This window comes from Rhipicephalus microplus, chromosome 1 (assembly GCF_043290135.1).
Source record: "Rhipicephalus microplus isolate Deutch F79 chromosome 1, USDA_Rmic, whole genome shotgun sequence".
In the NCBI taxonomy this organism is placed as follows: domain Eukaryota; kingdom Metazoa; phylum Arthropoda; class Arachnida; order Ixodida; family Ixodidae; genus Rhipicephalus; species Rhipicephalus microplus.
In genome coordinates this window covers 103,500,767-103,523,488 of record NC_134700.1, presented here as the reverse complement: position 1 = coordinate 103,523,488, position 22,722 = coordinate 103,500,767, and the positions used below count along the sequence as shown (strand labels likewise).

Genomic DNA, 22,722 nt, shown 5'->3' with positions numbered 1-22,722 from the left:
GTTTAAAGAGTTAGCTAAGTGATGGCTGACAACGTGTAAACGTTGAAAAATGCCACTAGGAAGAGGCCTTGCTCAATTTACCAAGCCACGGTGAATAATAAATGGAAACATCGATGGTGCTAGAAAGACAAAATTCCAATCATTAGAAAGGGTAATGAAGATGTCGGTGCAAGTTTCATGAGGGCTCTCACTTTACAACTTTATTCACCATGAGTTACACGAAATGCAGATGACATGTTCATAAATAGATGATTGGCAACTTCACAAAAATATAAAAATAACGGTGAAGCACTTGCACAGTGGCCGTACGCTGTAGCTTGGAGACTGTAGATCACATTTAAAGTAGTTAAGATATGAAAAAAATAAATAAGAATAGCAATCTGTTTTGTAGATGTTAATGCAGTGAGGTGAATAAATACGTGAATATATTCAACAGCTATGCGCTCAATTCCCGTGTTCGTATCAGAATGCGTAAACTATACTGATCATCAACCAAATCGAGTTGATCGCGAATTATTGCACTTTATGGGCAATGTACCGTAGTCGCGACAGAACAGTAAACTTGAGCAATCTCGTACGCAGGAGAGTGTAAAGACTGTGCGATGTATTTTCTTTTTCATAACCGTATGTCACTAGGGATTGCTCTAATTACTCTAATAAACAAAAGGTTTGTTGCACTCTATTTCTTGATAAAAGTTTGAGCGTTTCATTTTACAGAACCGAGTCGAATGAAGCGTGCAGCTCACTTCGCTTGACACAACAGTGGACAACAGAAATTTTCTTTTGGCTCAGTCCCATAAAACTACAACGACATCTGCTCCGTTCAGGAAACACACTCTGTAAGAAACATGCGTCTTCCTGTGTAGCCAGACACGACTTGTATGCATTCCTGAATAATGTTTGAGGCAGAATACGGCTAGGTTAGACGTTTTGGTAGTGGTAGGGCCTCAGCGAAGGAAACAATGAGATCGCTAGCTTTTGGTTGTATAGATTGGGGACAGTACATTTGCTCTAGGTGAAGAAGCTTTGCTACCGACTTGCGCATAGGCACCAGACTAAGAATGCGAGAAGTGTACGTAAATTATGAACTTAACAAAACCAATGGTCGAGCGCACTGCAATAAAAGACGTATAGGCGTCCCGGAACAGTGGCGTCTAGGAGTCCAAACATAAAACACTGGGAAACTTTCACTTACAGCACTAAAAAGGTCGGGTAGCAGATATTATCTTGTCTCTGACCACATACACCCCATGCATTTCTCAATATTGTCACCAAAAGCTAAATCGAATCGCACGACAGGCTGCTTTTGACGACTTTGAACCACGGCCTTCGTGTGCTTTCCGGAGACACGGTACGGGTAGCTGCCTCGTCGCCGGTGGCGCAGTGACCGTTCATAAGGGGCGGTGGTGGTGGCTGTCGGTGATTGGTGTGTCACAGATCGCCGTATTTGGCCACAGCGACTAGCAGCTTCTCGAGCGTCGTAACGAGCACATCTTCGAGGGGCTCCCCGAACACCTGACGCCGGCGTCGGCCTTGCGAGGCGTCTGTGTTGAGCGGAGGAAGCAGGGCGGGCGGCACGGCTGGAACCAACAGCGGCGTGCCAACCATCACTGAGATGATGATAAGCACGATGGGAAGCATCAGACCTATGAGGACCATCTGTGAATAAAAAGGAGGGGGAAATATGAATGGCTCTTCAAGAGGCAGCTGCCTTTTCAGATAAGTGAATAATGTACTGAACAAAAACGCTTGAGCTTCTGTGCAGTTCACAATGCGTTACACAATGAAACGGCACTTCAGTGTATTTGTCCTTCTAGCATGATCATTGCCAAAGATTGTTGATGTCTGACTATTAGAGAAAACACAGAGATGCAGTTTAGTGTCGCGTTTCTCTTGTCATTTCAGTTTACCAAAGGTTCGTGTATTGGTCAATATATCTTTATTAGGACGAAATATATTATATCAATCGTGGGTGTTTCATGGAATATCCGAATAGCAGTGATCCCATTCAGTGGTTTACTATACCGATGCTGATGTTGATCAATAGGCAAACAACCTAGTTTTGCTCCTATTCAATATATTAGATGCGGAAGCATCTTATACTCGCGCCTTGTAGTGCGCCGTCCGCGCCGTCCGCGCCGTCCGCACCGCTTCTCGAACATTCGACAGCTGACGCGCGCGCATGCGCCGTCGTGCCGTCGCCCACTCTTCCACCATCTGTGCATCCCTTCCTCTTCTACACACCGCGCGCGCTTCACTCCTCCACCATCTGTGCACCCTTCCTCCTCTACACACCGCGTTCGACATCTACAATTCCCCTGATTCTCCAGTGGACGCGCATGTGGCGTCGCGCTTCGAGAACATTCAACAGCTGACAGTGCATGCGCCGTCGCGCGGTATATATACTCAAGGTCGGCGCTCGCTCGCTCAGTTGCCGCTCGTCGGTTGGTTTGTACGGCGCGTCGACGTCCAAGGTCACGTGAAATGAATTCCAACGAATCCACAAACACATGATCGACGTCCCTTCGACCAGCGCCGCCCTTTCGCATACGTGTGTACGTGTTCACTCATTTAACACCCCCTCCTACAACCACGTTAACCAATTTAGCCATCGACCCAAGTAAGTCACAATTTAACACCCCATTTCACAACCACGTTAACCAATTTAGCCATCGACCCAAGTAAGTCGCACTTTAACACCCCGTTAACCAATTATATGCTCCGCATCCTCCTCAGTGTTCCCCCGAGGGAAGCTGCGGGCAATTTTTTGCTCATTCTGTACTGAAGAATGCATGTGTGCAAAGAGACCAGTGCAAAGAAGAGAAAGTTTTATTTTTACTAGATACTTTTGTTAATCGCAACTTCATTCGCTCCGCAATGACGGCTTCAGTTACAGTTTTTGACTTTGGTAATAAAAAAGAAGCCTTCATAAGAGTACATATTTGGACGTCCAGCTTGACAGAGTGTGTAGCTCGCGTTTTGTGCATCAATAAATAATTAAAAACATAGCTCTTTCTTAAACAGATCCCTGCGAAGCCCTGAGCAGAAGGTGTTTATTGAAATACTCGCCGCTAAAACAGCTTTTATGTTAGTTGATACCTGGAGTTTAACGTGAGATTATGAGAGACGGCGTAGTGGAGGGCTCCGGAAATTTTGACCACGTAGGGTTCTTTAACGTGCAACCGAATCTGAGCACACGGGCCTTCAACATTGTCGCCTCCATCGAAACAGGTTTTCACCACGTTTACGATGTGTCCATTCACAGCCGCGTTGCTGCCACGATGCGAGCGCCCCTAGTGACAACCTGTCTTCATATTGATCTGCAATATTTGATAGAAGCAAACGAGCAGCACAAGAGTGTGGCGTGCGCACCCTCGCTGCCTTCGAGAGAGGAAATTTTCATGCTGCAGGTGGAACAAAAAGCCTGTCAAAAAAGAAGACAAATGCACACGAAGACGCCTGTGGGAGGCGCGTGTAGAGTTGACAAAAAAAAAATAGCGCTACAGTCACGATGACCATTCTGCAATGCTAAAATGTTGACTGAATGGCGGCGCTGGCGTGAACGCACACGGCGTTTCTTTTAAAACTACCTCAAATGTCATACACACGTTTCTCACGTAATGCGCCTTCTTCAGACCATTTTTATCAGCGACACGATCACGTGCTTAACACTGTCTTTATGCCAAGGCAGCCGCCGAGCGACCTCGAACTCGGAGTGACTCATCGGCTCGAGAAGCTTGGGCCATCCTGCAAAGCACCCCAGTTGGCTCTTGATACTTGCAGGAAGCGAACAAAAGCGTAGTATACGAAAAAAAGGCAAACAGTGCCTCTTTCCTGCTTTGTTGGCACCTGCCTCTTTCTCGTGTCCTGTGCTTTTGCTGGCTTTGTTCGCGTATAAATAGAAAACACGCACGCAACAAATATGTGAACATGATTTCAAGGATCAAGCTTGCTTCTACATGAGCAAAGAACAGTAACAGGGAAAACAGAAAAGAAAAGGAAAAGCTGGAACGCATTCATCGCGGCGAATGCATTCAAGCTTTCCGGACTCGAAATAGAAAATGCCGAATGAACCGAATAGGCAGAGTATGGAGCTCGTTTAAGAATATACTATCGCAAGGAGAGGAAACCAGTAAAGTGGGCAGCATGTCCCAGTCAATAAGTACTTGTGGAAATTAGCTATACTTAAACGAGTAGTTTCGCGAGAGTCGAGGATCAATATACATTACACACTATGCCTGAATCTGAAACGTATATTCGGTGATAATCTGAAAAAGTGTTCTATCATGTAACCTGAACGCCACGACATGTACTGGCACAACTTTATTATTTCGTATCATTTCTGCTTGGGTAGCTTTAAGCGGCGTTATCATTAGCAGAAAATAGGGAAAGCGCTCCCAGCTTGCCACAAATTCTTGCAAGTGTCCTCGTTCTCGACAGAGTCAAGGAATTTTTCGCAGCAATCAATTCATGATAGGAAATACACTCAGATACAGAGGTAGTGCAATTGTTACTTGTAAACGTGATTGAGAACCAACATAATTTTTGACAGCATTGTTTCCATTTCACACCCACTACCAGATTTAGAAGTTACTTCCTTTTAATATATCTGTAAACTAATCGCCATTTTTCTGGTTTTTTTTCTAGTGGCGCTGTCCTTAATTATGAGCCATTCGTTGGAGCATGTTTTAAAAAAAGGACTGGTACTCTTGCTTCATAAGCGCGTCCACCGATCTCTCAATAATGAGTGACGTTATGAAGGAAAAAATGCTTTCCGATAAGAGCGATACAACGCAAAACTTAGATACTACTACAAAAGGACCGGACAATAAATAAGAGCGCTCGATGTGTCATCGGTAATCTTTTGCACATCTCGGTGCTGTTGGTGTAGAAATTAGCAAATAAATTTGAATATAATTAACCCCTTTGCTCGACTTGTTCGCTTATTAAGCCTCGACGTGTATGTTCTGTGGAGCATGGAAAAGCGTTGACCCGTAGCTTCTCGGCTGACCGATTAACGAAATTGCCCCGCGACGATCGAACGGTATGGCAGCCTTCTTCGGAGAGTGTGACTAATGAATTCATCCACTTTGCGAAGGTATGCGAACGTGTGTGGCATGACGCGGCTCATGTATTCGGGCGCAGTTTCGATTGTCAGAGATGCCAATGCACACCTGTTAGTGTGGTTGTAGCAGAGTACTATAGGGAAGGACATATATGCCAATTTATTGGGTTCATGATATTGAGCGAGCCTTTTTCAGCGCGAACAGACGAGCGCTAAAAAATTGGCAGCATATCCACGGAGTGAATGATGGAGAGTGGGGTGAAGCATCCGTCCGTCCATTCGTTCTTGCTTCAGTCCGTCCATGCGTCCGTCTGTGTGACCGTCCGCGCGTGCGTCTGTTCGTGCGTCCGCACGTCCGTTCGTGAGTCTGTCCCTGCGTTCGTCCATGCATCCACTCTGCGTCCGTCCATGCATCCATCCGTCCGTGCAGCCATCCGCGCGTTCGTCCACCTATTAAACACTCCAAGTACCACCACCTCGCATCTTTTCATCATATATTCCGCATATAGAAGCACCGCCATCCAGCGGACATTCCAAGGATTAAATAAGAGGTGGCACACGCACACGTTCTTACGGCATGCGCTTCGTGTGTACTTCCCGCATTTCGCCACATCGAGTTCATGGTATATACTCGTTCACTGTATTCATGGCACTGCGGCTCAACGCTCACTAAACCTTTCTAAAACAAAGGAGGTTACGTCCAGCGAGTATAACGTAGCAACCCTTTCTTGTCAGATAGTGCTCAATGTACATGCCGATGGCTGCTGATGGGGAATAAGACACAGGAGAATTCGGCTTTTAGTTAACGCGCACGCTGCGAATTTTTTGTTGTTCAACAACACGCAGCAGCCATCTCCCACCGGCACAACCTTGCAGGTCAAAACGTAAGACATGTTACAAACTCCTGCGAGGGGTGAACGGGTGCCGCTTTAAAGAGCTTTGCCCCTAAAACAGACAAACCATTTCTGGTCATAGCTTATTGGCGTTTTGCCCTCAGCTGACTCGCGCTGAAAATAAATGAAAAGTACTTGAAATTGTATGCTTGAGTAAAAAACACGCTTGAAAATACGCGCACCCATTTTGCCTTTATGTCAAACTATCAGTGGCAGTTATCGCAGATAAAGAAATGTCAGAATAAAATGTATTCGATGCATGCTAGGCTGGTGTTTAGTGAAGCGAAAGAAATGGGACGTTCATTGTGTTTACCCTCTTATTATTGTTAGACAAACAATAACCATCATGTTTCAAAAAATCGAACACAGAAAATAAATTTTTCTTAGGGAATTGGTGAAGTCGGCCCTTTCTATAAAAAATTGAGAAAAGACCCACGAGCTTCATTTTTCAGAGTTGAACGCGATAGTGAAATCCCACCCCTAGTGCATCGTTCAACCGCTAAGTACACACTTATTATTGTGTTTTGTTACACCCCCCCCCCCCGACACACACAATAGTTTATAGTAGCGCGCAAGGCGAATGGTGCATAGAGGTTTTCGACCTAAAGCAAGAGTCGCATGGCCCCCAAGATACACGCTGCGCGCTTGCCATCTCGGGGGCCATAAAGAGCGTGACAATGCCTCACAGATGGCACGACATTATCTAGCGCTTGGAAGGCATGATAAGCTTTCCGCTAGACGGACATAGCTGTCCATTTTTAGAGCTGTCTTAAAGTTTCTGTGTATATTTAGCGACGATGACTTCACTATCTCAGCCTTTTTTAGCGTAGATTGAGGCATCCCAAATGCGCCTACAAATAGCCGAATCGGCTCGTTTTCATCGTGACACCTGTCAAGCAAAATGCTTAAAAGGGGCCCTTGAACACTTCTTCAAGTAACTATAAAATGAATTCATTACAAGAGCTTATTGCTTTGCGAATTCAATGCTTAAAAAATTTTTAAGAATCTTTCCAGTGCGAGTGGAGTTAGAAAGGTTGGTCACATGCTGAAATCGCAATCTCTCGTCTCTGGTCTCAACAAAAGGGCTGGAAGCTTAACGGGGAAGGGTGACCGGGGCAAAAAAAACTACGCCACCTGCGCTTCGTGACCTTGACCGCATCTTTCTTTTTTTTTTTCTTCGAATGCACGTTTTTTCACTGTGATCGCGCACGCTTGCATGGACAAGTTGCGGCCTCCCGCGGCGATCTGTAAAGCAAGCTTTTTTTCTCACAGCCAATTTTTCGCTCATAGCCAACGGTACCGATGCTGATGGTGGAATTTCAGCGACACGAGCTCTCTAACGCTGTCGCGTTATACATGATACGCATGAAATCTTTTCGATATTCTCGTATTTTGAGCTGGATAAAATCTTCAATTTAAGTCCGCAGTGCTGTTAGCATTTACGTGAACGTGAGCGACATTTGCGACCATAGCAGCATATTTTAGCAAATGAACTCGTCTGCGCTTACGACAGCTCTCAACGCAGACTAACGATCATGTCATGTATGGTATAATCATGAGTGTGCGTTTGCAGCTATGACAACTGGCATTTTTTATTTATTTACAAATACTGCATGCCATGTTCGGGCCAAAGCAGGAGTAGATACATCAACATAGCCGATACTTAAAAAATCAATAAAAGGTACAAAACTTACCAAAAATTTCAACATGAATGACGAGTGTAATGAATATATATTAGTGCAAAAACACAACGATTCATAGCGTCAATGAGGAACCTAAATAAGATACAAAAATCATTTTAAAAATCAAGAGATAGGTTATTGACGAGGAGGGCGAACAAGTGTGTTGTGTCAGCCTAAATAACTTTTCCCGGCCACTTGTTCGATAATGAAAAGAATGAGGGATTTATGAATAGTGATGCACGTTGAAATGACTAAATGGTTTCTTAACTGTCTTATTATGAAGAATATGATCAAAGAGTATCGTATATCCACAACTGCTTCCTCGCTGGCATTTTTTGACCCCAAAAAAACGGACACCCCATATAAAGAAAAAAAATGTCGGAAGAACCCTTTTTTGACGTGCTAAGGCATCTTTTGGGTTGAAAAAGGGCCCATATTTTTACGTTTCACGAGTCTCCTATAAAAATTCAGACAGAAGAATAGGTCGTTACAGAATATTAGCCTCTTCAGCCCGTCAGAATAGGCATGTTGCACATCGCTACAGGGTATTGTGAAGTAGCTTTGGTACACAATAGATTATTTATTAGTCAAGAGGAGGTATAAGGTCGCGTAGAACACTTTGTTGAGAACACTGCTAATGTCGGTCAGGGATATCGCAAACTTTTTCTTCTTCGCATTGACGTAAACGTGTAACTCACTGATGTCCAAGAGATGAAAAACTTGTCAATAGGAGGTGTATAGCTGGAGCCGACGCCAACGTTTCGACCAGCAAACTTTACTTTTTCAAGGCTTCGTCATTTAAAGCTTGCAACTTCTCCTTAACTGCCTTACACCTTTTTCCTACCAAACTCGAAAACAACAATGACGTTACCACCAGCCGATGGTGACACGAAGTTAAGAATTCGAATTGTAGTTTGACATGATTCACATGGTAACGCGCTGCCTTACAAAACAACTATAAGACAATCTACCGGTACAGTAATTATAACCGGGAAGTATTAACTGTAGAAGCGTGAGCTGCTTTCGTGGCATTTCAAAGGCAGCTTTATCGGGTACTTTCCAGCCCATGGGGGTCGATAAAATTGCTTCGGCAGTAGATGTCACCTATTTATTAAGGCTTTATCTGCTTCGTCAAATGCCAAAAGTGCTCGTCAACATCCGGGACCTCTTGACCACGTTAGTAAACACGCAAAAAATCAAGTAATAGTAGATGACGGTCGTGATGACGTGATAGTTTGAACTAGTGCCATGGCATCACTGTGACTTCAAGCAGCATTACGTCATATGACGACAGCCACACGTGGCTTCATCTCTTGGTTAGAGAAAGGTCGATCACGTATGCAGAGCAACCCGTATGAGGTGCGGATAGGCCCGAAATGGGACGGGAGGACATGTAGTGTCAGTACAATCGACTGCATTAAAAAAGGTGGCTGATGAGCAATCCTGCTGAAGAGCAGTCGATGAGCAATCCTGAATTTTTAGTCATTCGCTTACCAACGGCACAATGAGCAGTATTCCCACCAGGACTGCTTCTAGGCCACATCCGGAGCGGGCGTGACCGTGGTGGAGGTGGTGGTGCTTGTGTGCCAGAAGAGTCTTCACGCTTTTTTTATGGAAAGAAACAAGATCAAAGCAAGGTGCGTGAGTGAGTATAACTGCTGAAATATAAAAGCACACATATATGAACAAGGCGTATAATTATAGGATGCACCAAAGTGCCGCAGAAAAAGGTGCTTCCTAAGTATTCACTTTTGTTCCAGGACAACTGTTAACACAATGATTTCCTGCGTACGTACCTAAAAGTTATATTGCAAGTAAACATTCGCATAGGTGTCTGAGCATACTCCTAAGATCATAGCATTATATTTTGCGCTACCCTTCTTAACATAGTTTCCTCACCAATGAGGTATTTTTCGCAGCAGTGAGGTCGTAAAAAAAACTGCAACTTTCCAAACTTCAGGTTTGCTTAATGATCTTATTTTTTAGATGAGCGAAATCCCGTGCGAAGGTGAACTATGAAGGCAGTGCGCTTCCGGCAGCTAAACTGTGGAGGTCAACAAAGACCTGCGGCAAAAGGCGGGGAGCAAATGGCCGTGCATCAATTCTTTCCGCGGCTATTGCATAAATGATGACATATGAGCCATTTTATCAAAGCATAATCAGCTTACAGCACCATTTTTTGCTATGTGATTTTGTGCATGCTTTCAGGAGCAATTGCACCACATATCTTGTTTCAGGCTGAATGAAAGTTGCAACTCATCTGAATACTTCGACGTTCATCAGATGGTCGTCGTATAAAATTCAAAAAAAGTAAACGTAGCAGGTTCTTAAATGACTGTGGACTCCATCACGCACCATCAATCCCACCTGTAGAAGTATCATGACAGAGCATTTCGCTTGGTAACCCTTTCAGCTACCTAAAGAGATTTTCTAATAATATTTTTCTAACGTAACAAGGAATTGGGACATTGTTATCCCTGACAGATAAGTTCATGAGCAAAGTTTTATGGACCCGGTTAATATTACGTAAGCAGTCTAGGTTCTCGTAGAAAAACGCGGAACGTTAATTTAAATTTTTTGTGCAAGGACCGCGATTTTTCGGGAATAAAGTCTGCTGCCTACGTCTGTTGAACTTATACACATTCCTCTTCAGTAATATCGCTCAAAACCATCTCTATGTATTCTACCTCAAAAGCCAAGATTTAACACACCCAGCCTTAGAGGAATTTGCTCGAAAGAGTATGTATATGTGCAAGAAAAAACATACGCTGGCACTATATACATGCCAGCCAGGGAAAGAACCAACAAACAAAGAGGCAGAGCTGCAAAGATTCATTTTTAGTTGCTGCTGTGTACACAACAGTTAGAACAAACGTAAGTAATGTGTCATCGTAGAAATTTCCCACTGACATATGTTAACCTGACTATGGCATGCATGCGTCAATCAATGACGCTGAATATTTCGGGTATCCATAGTCAACTTTTGTGCAATAAATTTCGATGTACTCGAAGACATGCTTAGAAAAACGCTTTATAATTACCCTATTTTCGGCAATGTAGGTGCCAGAGTGTATCTGTAAAATGAAAAACATAAAATTCTATTACTTTGTATCGGAGGATAGGTTATATATATATTTGGAATGCACGCTTGCAAGTGATTTCTAATTGCACATAGGTGTAAACAAGCAGAACACGGTTCACTGCAAACATTCGTGCGCAAGATATTTGCTGCTGAAATTGCTGTAAGTAAATACGCCTATTTGAATTTAGAAAACAAATATTATCATATGCTGACAGCGTGCCATGATTGCTCACTCCTGCTTGCTTTGTGAAGCCGCGTGTTGATGGAAGGGAATGAGTTAGTCATAAATAAAAAAACGTCATCAATTGTAGCAATACTCAAGCAAATGTGACTAATGTAAGCATATTGTGGTTATAACAATGTTCTCAAGAGAAGTATTGGGGATGTTATTACAAGTATTTTTATTATATACGTGAAGAAATAAAGAAAATTGGACGAAAAATAGCTTGCCGTGGGCAGCGACTGAACCTGCGACCTTTTAATAATGATGTGGTAGTTATCTTTTCATTGCCTTTTCTTTTTACACATTTTCATTACATAAACTCATAATAACATTCTACATACTTCTCTTCATATATTGCATGTTAGTTATTATATATTATTACCGTATTTAAAAAAAGTAAACAAGCCCTTAAATTTAGCCCTACTTCCTTGTTTCTTGCATCAGTGTCTTGTATTCGCTTTTCTTCATTACTCTTGTTCTATTTCCTGCTTTCTCGACCTTTCTTTGTTTATTTCTATTTCTCAGTTTTTGTCTCTCTAGCTAGTCTGTTTTTAGAGATCCTTTGTTTTTCTAGTCTGCTTTTTTCTTCATCTTTCCCTCTATCTGTTGATCCATTCACTGTCCTATCTTTTAATGTCCTCAGTCCCTGTAGTCCCTGCACTTTATTTTTCTCTTTCTTCTTATATGTGAAGTTTTTATTTCTTTCTTACGCTCTTTATTTTTTCTCTCACGTTTTCTCTTTTTTTCATGTATTTCGCGTGCTCCACTTCGCTGAGCATATTCATTTAACGCTCACACAGGTTATTTAAAGGTAAGGGAAAGAAGAACATTATCCGTTGCGGCACAAAATCGCAACGACATTCACAAGAATTTCTCAGAAAGAAGAGCTTTTAAGTGGCCGAAAAATTCTTCCTGGTCCAGGGATCGAACTCGGGACCAAAGCCTTTCCTGGGCGGTTGCTCTACAGTTTCAGCTAATGAAGACAGAAGAAAATTTGTCTGGATTTCCTTGTGGCTATGTGCCACAACGGGTGGCTGCGTTCTTTCACTTCCTTTACCCGTCTTCTACCTTGCGGGTTTCCTCAGAACTCATTTGCAAGTTACCGATGGCTTACACAGCTTCGTTCCAAATAAATAAATAAATAAATAAATAAATAAATAAATCTTTTTATTTTGTTTGGCTGGAATCGATGTCACAAAAATCTGCTGGATATCATAAAGGATGAAGAAAAAAGGAAGTCAATAAAAACAAAGACAATAGAGCTAAAAAATTATTAATTTGGCAGCAAATATGTTGCTAGCGTACGCGTTTGAAAGGATACGTGTGTCGCTTAGGCTTGTGTCTCTTGACCGTTACGAATAAAGAAACACTTAAAACAGTGACCGAGCAGTGATATCTGGGCCGGAGAAGGTGTTAAAGAAAACATTTACGCAGAAAGAGACCGTAGGAGCTCGCATCGTATAATGAGTGCTTTCAGAAAACGTCGACCCTCGCGTAGGCGGCCATTTGAAGACGCATTCACGTATTTAGTCATTTACTCGAGGTCTTACTTTTACTGAAGACATTATACTATAGCGGAGGCGTCATTACGGTAGCCTCCATGTTTCGAAATAAGGCGCCTAACACAGCGTTACCTGGCGATGTGAACACAAGAGTAAAAAACCTCAAGAATCTTGTTGGTTGCACATTAAATGTAATCGGGCTACAACAAATTCTGCGGATGACTGTTTGCTTCAAAGAATTTCAAACAGTAATGTGATTTTGGTGCAAAAGCTAACAAGCTCCATACAGGCACACCACCCCCTTTCTCTGTTGTCGGTCATGAAAGGAGAAATGTTGAAGCTGTATGCGACCAGTGCTGTCAGTAAATTACCACCGCTCCAGATGCGAGCATGGTTGTTGTTATGGTAAGTAATGGCGAAAAAAAAATTGAATGTACGGAAACTGCAGGCCTATCTTTTACACCTGTGCTGCCTCATCATCAAAACTTCCAGCGTAAACTTCGCAGTAGCTCATTTTCATTACAAGATGATGGTTTCTCTTCACGCGTCTACCTACTATCTTGGGGTGGCATTCAAAATTACTCATATCGAGTTTTCTTTTAGTGGTCCTCTACGGCGTTTCGTCCATTAGAATTGATTCGGCTGCTTGAATCCAACAGTAGCTTTTTCCTTCAATGCGTGGGAATAACTGTCAGACTGCATAATGTCTGCACAATTTGAATTATAGCAAAATAGCTGCAAAACGCTCAGTAATCATTATGCATGACTCAGTGAATAAGGCCTAGTATCGCTACAACGCGAAAAGAGGTGTGATTTTCGCGGCATGGGCTTTGTTCATTACTTGGGGAAACATACTTGACACCCTTCCATGGTAGCCACTCATCATAAGTGTCCTCCCACGAACCGAACGAGCGCCTTGTGAGGGTGTCCGGCCATTGGTGGTACCAGTGACCGCGGTACTCGTGTGGTTGGTAATAGTAGTAAGTTGTCTTCTTGGACGAGGAAGACTTCTTGCGTGAGGCGGGCAGCACCTCCACTGGCAGCGTGACCACCAACAGGGCCAGGAGGGTCAGCCAGCGGACTCCCCCCGACGAGCGGGGTCCCATGGCGGCCCGGTCGCTGCGTGGTTGTTCTGGTAGGCTGGCGCTCTTCAGCGGTGACAACCTGCATGAATTCGGAAATCTTTAGGTGCCGCACTGCTGTTTCACGATGGAGTCAAGCCAGTCCATAAGCCGAGTCGGCTGCACGTTTGTAGCAAGAGCGTGCGATTGTACGCATCAACGCCTGCGACACCAAAGGAGTCTCTCCGAGCCAGCGAAGCGACAGCGAAACGTCACCGTCGGGAGTTCGACACATACCTACGAAGAGGGAAGTGCAGGTGAAACGCCAGCGCCGCTAGTTGGTTGAACGCACTGGGATTGGAGCAAGAGACAGTAGAAAAGCAGTAGAAATAACGCATGGCAGACAATAGATAACCGCAGTACAATCAAGGGAAAAGAACATTATATTACAACTGCACATAAGCACAAAAAAGTAACATGCAGGAACCGAAAGGAGCAATTGAGCACAAGATAAGAGACGCAGAGGAGAATAGATGCTCCGCAGTTCGTACAGTTTTTACTTTGGCTGGTTTCACTGAAGAGCTGCTCTAAACAAATGCACTATATTTCACTTACAGGCACAGACGCCATGGGCACAAAATTGGTCGAACCAGCCCGCTCAATGAAGGTATTTTACAGCGAAAGTGGTTATGAGATCTAAACTCTGGTCGTGCGCGGTGCCGTAAATATTGATACGTGTATGAAACTGTCACCTAGACACAGCTGAATTGGCACCCAAATGAAGAAGACGATAACGTGGTTGTAGTGGGTTGGACTCTAGAGCTTCTCCCGTTGGCCTGCATGACTGTGCGCTCTTTAAGCCGTTAGCAAGACCAGCTCTCGGTGAATAAATCTTCCCCGTAACATCTTTTGGTGGAAGGTGCTGGGTTCTTCACACAACGCCTGCTCTGGAACTCCGCAGTGGACGCCAGCTTTCTCCAGCCACGATGCCTGAAACTGGCACTCAGGCCTCGCCATCCGCGCCGGCTCCATCACCTGTGATTCCCCCCCATCTTCTCGACCCTGGCACGTTTTCCGGGACGGACAGCACGGACGTCGAAGAATGGCTCGCATTATTCGAGCGCATCAGCAAGCACTACAGGTGGGACGAAACGCTTATGCTGGCAAATATTCTGTTTTACCTAAGGGGTATGGCCCGCGCCTGGTATGAGACGCATGAAGAAGAACTAACCAGCTGGGACACATGCAAGCAAAAGCTTCGCGATTTGTTCGGTCGGTCAGTTGCTCGTCAGATGGCAGCCAGGCAAGACCTCGCGTCGCGTGTTCAATCATCGACGGAGTCGTACGTCACGTACATCCAAGATGGGTGGTCTGATGAAAGCATTGTGTCGAAGGGCAGTAAGGGATGACGTCCGAAGAGTAGATAAAAAGGGGAGTAGCCCGCCGTTTCATGACGCGACGAGTTATAGGCGAAGGTTACGAACGGAAGAGCTATGTCCCAATCAGTGTGGTCGGTAGATACGTACATGGAAAGCATGTCCGTCAATGTGCGGTTTAGGCGCTCCGTAAGGCCGTTAGTCTGAGGGTGGTAAGATGTGGTGAAGTTGTGACGGGTAGCACAAGATCGGAGTAGGTCATCAACCACACGAGATAGAAAGCAGCGACCACGGTCTGTGAGCAGGTGAGTCGGAGCGCCATGCTGGAGAATAATGTCGTACAGCAGGAAGTCGGCAACGTCGGTTGCGCAGCTGGTTGGTAGCACTCGAGTGATTGCATACCGAGTGGCATAGTCTGTGGCCACTGCAATCCATTTATTTCCAGCTTTAGAAGTAGGAAAGGGACCTAGCAAGTCCAACCCCACTCGATAAAATGGCTCGGCTGGAACTTCAATAGGTTGAAGAAGACCGGCAGGGGGAGTCGTAGGCTTCTTTCGGCGCTGGCAGAGGTCACAAGATGTGACGTAACGGCGAACAGAGCGGTACAGACCCTTCCAGAATACTCATCGTCGAATGCGGTCGTAAGTTCTGGAGACTCCTAGATGTCCAGAAGTTGGAGCGTCGTGGAATTGTCGCAGAACATCCTTTCGCAGGTGATGTGGTACGACGAGTAAAAGTTCCGCGCCATCGGGGTGTAAGTTGCGGCGGTACAAAATGTTGTCTTGAAGCAGGTATCTGCTAAGAGAAGGGTCAGCATGACGCGATTGAAGGCGGTCAATGATGGTGAGCAACGATGGATCTCGGCGCTGTTCGTCAGCCACGTTCAAAAAGTCAGTGATGGCTAAAACGCAGGCATCGGATTCCAAATCAGTGGAGCTAGGTGGATCAACGGGGTGCCGGGATAAGCAGTCAGCATCGCTGTGCAGCTTTCCAGATTTGTAAACAACCGAGAACGTGTACTCCTGTAATCGAAGAGCCCATCGGCCGAGTCTTCCTGTAGGGTCTTTAAGCGTCGACAGCCAGCAAAGCGCATGATGGTCTGTGATGACTGCGAACGGACGTCCGTATAAGTACGGACGGAATTTCGCGATAGCCCAAACGAGGGCTAAGCATTCCCGCTCAGTTATAGAATAATTTTGTTCCGCTTGCGACAAAAGGCGGCTAGCGTAGGCTATCACACGGTTGGTGCCATTCTGTATCTGAGCGAGTATAGCACCAATGCCATGGCCGCTTGCATCGGTGCGAAGCTCTGTTCGAGCCGTTGGATCAAAATGAGCCAACACAGGTGGTGAGGTGAGGGCGGTAATCAGCGACGCGAAGGAATGTTCTTGGTCCCTTCCCCAAGAGAAGGCCACATTCTTTTTGAGGAGATCCGTGAGGGGCCTAGCAATATCCGCGAAGTTGAAGACAAAGCGGCGGAAGTATGAGCAGAGCCCAATAAAACTGGGAACGTCTTGTGTGGAACGCGGAACCGGGAATTCTCGGACTGCACGGACTTTGTCAGGGTCGGGTTGAACACCAGTGGCGTCAACAAGGTGGCCGAGTAGTTTAATCTGCCGACGTCCAAATGAACATTTCGACGAATTCAGTTGGAGACCAGCGCAACGAAAAACGTCAAGAATCGCCGAGAGACGAGACAGGTGGCTTTCGAAGGAGGGCGAGAAAACTATTACATCATCCAGATAGCAAAGGCAGGTCGACCATTTGAAACCGCGAAGAAGAGAGTCCATCATACGTTCAAACGTTGCCGGGGCATTGCACAACCCAAAAGGCATGACCTTGAATTGGTAAAGGCCGTCGGGTGTGATGAATGCTGTCTTCTCACGGTCGCGGTCGTCGACCGAAATTTGCCAGTATCCGGATCGAAGGTCAAGGGTCGAGAAATAGTTGGCACCGTGGAGGCAGTCGAGCGCATCATCGATTCGGGGTAAAGGATAAACGTCCTTCTTGGTGATCCGATTCAGGTGGCGATAGTCGACGCAAAAGCGCCAGGTGTTGTCCTTCTTTTTAACTAAGACCACAGGGGAGGCCCAAGGACTCGATGACGGCTCAGTGACGTCTTTACTGAGCATTTTCTCGACCTCCGTCTGTATTACTTGGCGCTCAGCACGTGACACGCGATAAGGGCGTTTGTGGAGTGGACTGGCGTCGCCGGTGTCGATGCGGTGGGTTACGGCACTTGTGCGGCCCAGGGGACGGTCGTCGACGTCAAAGGTATCCAGGTAAGAAAACAGAACACCCCGGAGCGCCGCAATTTGGGAAGGTAAGAGGTCGCTGGATATCATTTTGTCGAGGAACGCCTTATTTTGCGACGTGATGACAGGTTTCGCCATGGTCTTAGTGTCAGGTGTAAAAGAACAAATCGAACATTCATCAAGGGTGGAAAGATCGGCTAAAGTGATGCCTTGGGGAAGAACTTGGGTCGACGTAGAGAAGTTCAGAACTGGAAGTAGCACCGTGTTGTTAGCGACAATCACTATAGTATGTGGTAGTGCGATGTGGTGCGTAAGGGTCAAATCAATGAGGGGAGCTACCAGATAATCTCCATCAGGAACGGACGGGAAGGGCGACAGAGGAACGTACATAGCAGCCTGGGGCGGTAGCCGTAGAGACTCCACGGATCGTAGCCGAGTGCGACTTGGAGGAGTGAAATCGGAGCGCAAAGGCAATTCGAGCCGTAAGATACCGGTAGAACAATCGATGAGGGCGGAGTGGGTGGTTAAGAAGTCAATTCCAAGGAGAACGTCGTGTGGGCAAGCATCGAGGACTGCGAAGAGAACGGAAGTGTGGTGGCCAGCAACAGTAACGCGGGCAGTGCACATACCAAGTACCGATGTTCGACTTCCGTTAGCAACTCGAACAGTAGGGAACATAGCTGGTGTGAGAACTTTTTTCAGGCGAGATCGAAGTGTAGAACTCATAACAGATACTTGGGCACCAGTGTCAATTAGAGCAGTAACGGCGTGGCCATCAACGAACACCCGAAGTAAATTGCGTCTTGAAATTGTAGCCGGTTGAGGGTTTTCGTTCCGAGTCGTCAACGCAGCGCCACCTCCAGGAGCTGCACTCGTCAGTTTCCCGGGGAATGGCCAGAATAAGCCGGTGACGGAGAGCGGCGGCGTTGAGGGGAGCGTGACGGCCGACCCTGAGGTGACGGCGAGCGGCTTGACCAGGTTCTTTGGGCGACGACGTCAGCGTAGGACGGTTCGGAGCGTGGAGATGAACGGCGGGCTGAAGAGTCCTGATTATGGTCATCCGAAAAACCGGGTTGCGAATAGTGTCCACGGTCCTGACGGCGGTCGACATTACGAAAGCTTGGCCGGAAATACCCCCTGTTGCGACAATGGCGGGAGATGTGCCCAACTCGAGAGCAAGAAAAACAGATGGGTCGATCATCGTGCGTACGCCACTCAGATGGATTTCGGTAGCGTGGTGTAAACCGAGGAGTCGAAGCTGCCGCAGCGACAAGTGGGGCAGAGTGGTGGTCAGCGTTGTGGACAGGAGTGCTCATGGGCTGCGGCTGGGGAACCTGGACGCCCAGGTTAGCAAACTCCTGGCGTACGACGGCTTGAATGAGCGAGACTGTTGCCCAGTGGTCTTGCGCAGGGGGCTGATAGGAAGCGGGTGCCATGGCTTCCAGCTCCTGGCGAACAATTCTTGCGATATTGGCAGGAGGCGCAAGTGAACGGGGCGCTGCAGAATCCTCGCAAGACGAAGTCGCAGCAGTGTTTGGTAGTCTCGCGATGTGGTGGGTGACCTACTCCGATCTTGTGCTACCCGTCACAACTTCACCACATCTTACCACCCTCAGACTAACGGCCTTACGGAGTGCCTAAACCGCACATTGACGGACATGCTTTCCATGTACGTATCTACCGACCACACTGATTGGGACATAGCTCTTCCGTTCGTAACCTTCGCCTATAACTCGTCGCGTCATGAAACGGCGGGCTACTCCCCTTTTTATCTACTCTTCGGACGTCATCCCTTACTGCCCTTCGACACACTGCTTTCATCAGACCACCCATCTTCCACTTCGTACGCTCAGGATGTGATCACCCGGGCCCTCACGGCACGCGCGGTAGCGCGCGCTCGGTTATCGTCGTCGCAGACAGCACAGAAGTCCCTTTACGACCGTCGACATAGAGATGCCGTTTTTTCTGCGGGATCTCTTGTTCTCTTGTGGCTCCCGTCTCGACTTGTTGGCCTCAGCGAGAAACTACTATCGCAATACGCTGGGCCCTACCGAGTCATTCGTCAGGTCACACCTGTGACCTACGAGATTGCCGGTACCACAAACTCATCAGCTGCTGCACCCAGAACGAAAGTAGTCCACGTTTCTCGTCTCAAGCCCTACAACGCCGACTCGCTCATTTAACAGGCACCGAGACGGTGCCTTACGGGCCGGGGTGATGATACGTGTATGAAACTGTCACCTAGACACAGCTGAATTGGCACCCAAATGAAGAAGACGATAACGTGGTTGTAGTAGGTTGGACTCTAGAGCTTCTCCCGTTGGCCTGCATGACTGTGCGCTCTTTAAGCCGTTAGCAAGACCAGCTCTCGGTGAATAAATCTTCCCCGTAACAATATATTCCGCCGCTACCCTTTAACCAATTTCGCAGAAATAAGAAAAAGAGATCTAGTACCAAGCACACAGTGGCGCTCGAACCCGGGTCCGCTGCTTGCTAGCGCAGTATTCTACTACTGAGCCAGGCTGGTGCTTCCGACTTCTTCGCAAACTTTTCTTATGTAGGCTTGATGTCGGGAAAGATATCTTGTTAACACAAGTAATGAGGCATTTTAGAACAGCAAAAGAACGAACAGGTGTCACACATTGCGAATAGCGTAACGAGTGGGCCGTCCGATGCTCCGGCCACGATTACCACGCTTTTCACGAGAATGACGAAGGATAGCATTGTGAATACCGACCTAGTACCCAGAAATTATTATGATGTCGTCAGTGTTTCGAAAAGGCTCTGAAAGGTGGATCTTCTGGCTTTTGCTGTGCCTGTGCTGCACCTTCCGCGCAGGCCTGGCGCTTTTTTTTTCGCATCGTAAATAAGCAACTGAAACGCTTTATCTAGTGCGTCAAGTGCTCGCATTCGTGCACTGACCTAGTGAGCGTCCTTCAGTTTATTTTCGTTATTGTCTTGTTACATTCTAGAAGCTTTTTTTTATTTTTGTATCTATTGGCACGCCTAGCTCTTGCAGGGTATACGATAATGGACAGTGTTAATTGATGCGCAGGGTCAAGTAAGGCAGAAGACCTTGCGGAGAATCTTCCTTGCTTTTACATGGAGGGTTAACCAATCACTTCGTTTACGTACATGTTTACGTGTGCGGAAGAGTGCAATGTTAGTGCACGTTAAAAAAAAAGCACCATAAGGTCAAAATTTGCGGAGATCTCCACTGTAGTGTCCCTTATGATCATATCGTGGATTGGGACGTTAAACTGCACACACTACTGTGATTAATTTCAAAGGTACTGGAAACAAGAGCCAGGGCAATAAACGTTATTTTGAAGAGCAAGCCAAATGCGTACAAGTTTGATGGTGTCAATAGAGTCCCGGATGCCGTTGATGATAGTTAAATGGAAATTAGGACACTCGACCAGGGTACAGAACTTAAATTAACTATTATACAGTAAAACTGCGTATCGCTATGGAAGTTGTCATGTATGACCGTGTTGTACATTTCCCCTTATTTATTTAAGCTTAATAGGACCGTTGTTGTACTGCGCATTAAACGTAATGTCACTTCCGCAACCAGAAACTCCAGCCGCAACCACAAGATCATAGAGCCATATAATAAGTTTCCCGATTTGTCGTTTCGTAAGGTTCGTGGCTACCTGATTAGCACGCAGCAACTTGTAAAAGTATATGTAACTGGTAAAAGGTTGATTAATACGTATTGGTTTGGTAAAATATGGCTCGTTTTTTAAAACGTAGCATATGCTAAGTTCTTCAAAACTTAGCAAGGTCATTCCAATTTTACAACAGCACTTGAAACTCTATTCAATTACGAATACCATAATTTACATTGGAAAACAATTTTTTTAGTTTGGGAACTTGAATGACATGTTACTGTAGGATCACTTCTATGCGCTAGATCAGTTCCAAGAGGTACGTTGCCAAACTAGCGCAAGAGTGCAGCGCAATGTATGCTTTCGTGCTTGCGTTCATCAAAATCTTGCCCAGTCATATTTTTAAAAGAAGGCTTATTAATGCAATGTAACGCCACGTTTACTGCTACTTGAATTTATTTAAGTAAATTGTTTATTGGACGGACCTGACCTACGACTTCAGTAGTATGCATCCCATTGTATAGTAGTCGTTGCGTTCTTTTTCCTAAAATACGTTGTTGACTCTTGTAAAAGGACTGTAAGCTGGGCTAGTTTGTGACAGTATTCGAACATATTTTAACTTGCGGTTTGTCCATTCTTCTTTTGTGTCCGCGTAGTCGTGCGCTGTGTTAAAACATGTTGATTTTTGTTGCGTGTGCGTATAGCTACCATGTGACTAATTAAATAAGATTGTGTATACGAGCAGCCCACGCTCGTTATTATAGATTGTCTTTGCGGCAGTTTTGTTTTCGTTGTGACTATTCGTGTACCTGTAACAACACTATCTCTGAATGTTGGCGCGGGAGTGGCATGTACGCTACGGTGAATGTTCCCTGCACTCTGCCGAGCGTACAGAATATTCTGGACATTGCTCTTTTGTGCATAATTACCTGAATTTCATGATGGCTGTTATTGTTATTACGTGTTTCAAGCTGCGTAAAAAGTGTAACATCCTGCGTAATCATTGAAACAACGCAAAAAAAAGAAAAGCAAAGAGTTGGTGATAGTCACTCAAAACGATATAGTTTGTCGTTACTTCCGCAAACTTTCGAAGCGAAAAAGACACATTGGCAGACGTAGCGTCCTAGAGCCTCACGTGACATTGGTGCACACTTTATTAAGTAAATAAACAACCTGATTATTCACGCTGCATTCTCGCTCACCAGAAAAAAAATGCCTAAGGAAGTTCACGGAAAATAACCCGGCGAAGCAGAATCGACAAAGAGTTGCACATCGCAATCAAACCACAATGATTGCTTTATTGCTGGCGTGATGACCTGTATGTCAGTAGCGGCCTACACTCGGTGAAAACGCAAAAATAGATGAAAGCAATAAAAGGAGACGACAAATACTACTTTCCAAAATGAAGGAGACATTTGTGGAATATCTTCAAAACGTACATAATGATCATTGATGGACACCAGCTTACCTTCAGGTTTGGTTTGTGCCGGTGACACGGTAAACCTTCGCGATGGGGTGCGTAGGACAGCCGAGATGAACGATGCAGACAGGACGGCGCGTTAGGTTACCGAGTCGGGACTAACAGACGCCGTAATGACACCACACGTCGCCCAGGGTCAGGCAAATGAAAGCGCCGCTACCTGCCGACCCTTCCGACCGGAGAGGGTGACAGGAGGTGCGAAACAAATGTCGTCACCACTACGATGCCGTGATGCATCGCACCGCAGAGGCAGCTGCACTCTGCATATAGGCGTGGTCGGTATCACTACGCGCGACATGGTCGCAGCGGCGTCCTCATCGGACCCGTTGGCAACGGGAGCAGTAGCGTCAGGCATCACGCCCCTCTTGGCAGGCCATATCTGGTACGGGCGTCGTATGTTGTGCGTGTGCGTGCGTGTGCGTGTGTGTGTGTGTGCGTGTGTGTTTATGTGTGTGTGTGTGTGTGTGTATGTGCGAACGTCTCCGAGACTGC

At 45.9% G+C, this 22,722-nt stretch overlaps 1 protein-coding gene across 2 annotated transcripts; it reads right to left on the bottom strand.

The window, feature by feature from the left end:
- Positions 1-201: 201 nt before the first annotated feature.
- Positions 202-22,349, bottom strand: LOC142768660 (uncharacterized). Of its 2 annotated transcripts, XM_075870681.1 has the most exons (5): positions 22,219-22,349; positions 13,303-13,611; positions 10,682-10,714; positions 9,135-9,243; positions 202-1,659 (listed from the first exon to the last, which is right to left on the bottom strand). In XM_075870681.1, the coding sequence occupies exons 2-5, from the start codon at positions 13,551-13,553 to the stop codon at positions 1,432-1,434; spliced, it is 621 nt and encodes a 206-aa protein (XP_075726796.1). In that variant the 5' UTR covers positions 13,554-13,611; positions 22,219-22,349; the 3' UTR covers positions 202-1,431. The 2 variants fall into 2 exon arrangements, with proteins under 2 accessions (XP_075726796.1, XP_075726801.1); XM_075870686.1 differs by lacking the exon at positions 22,219-22,349 and having other exon boundaries at positions 13,303-13,720.
- Positions 22,350-22,722: the final 373 nt, after the last annotated feature.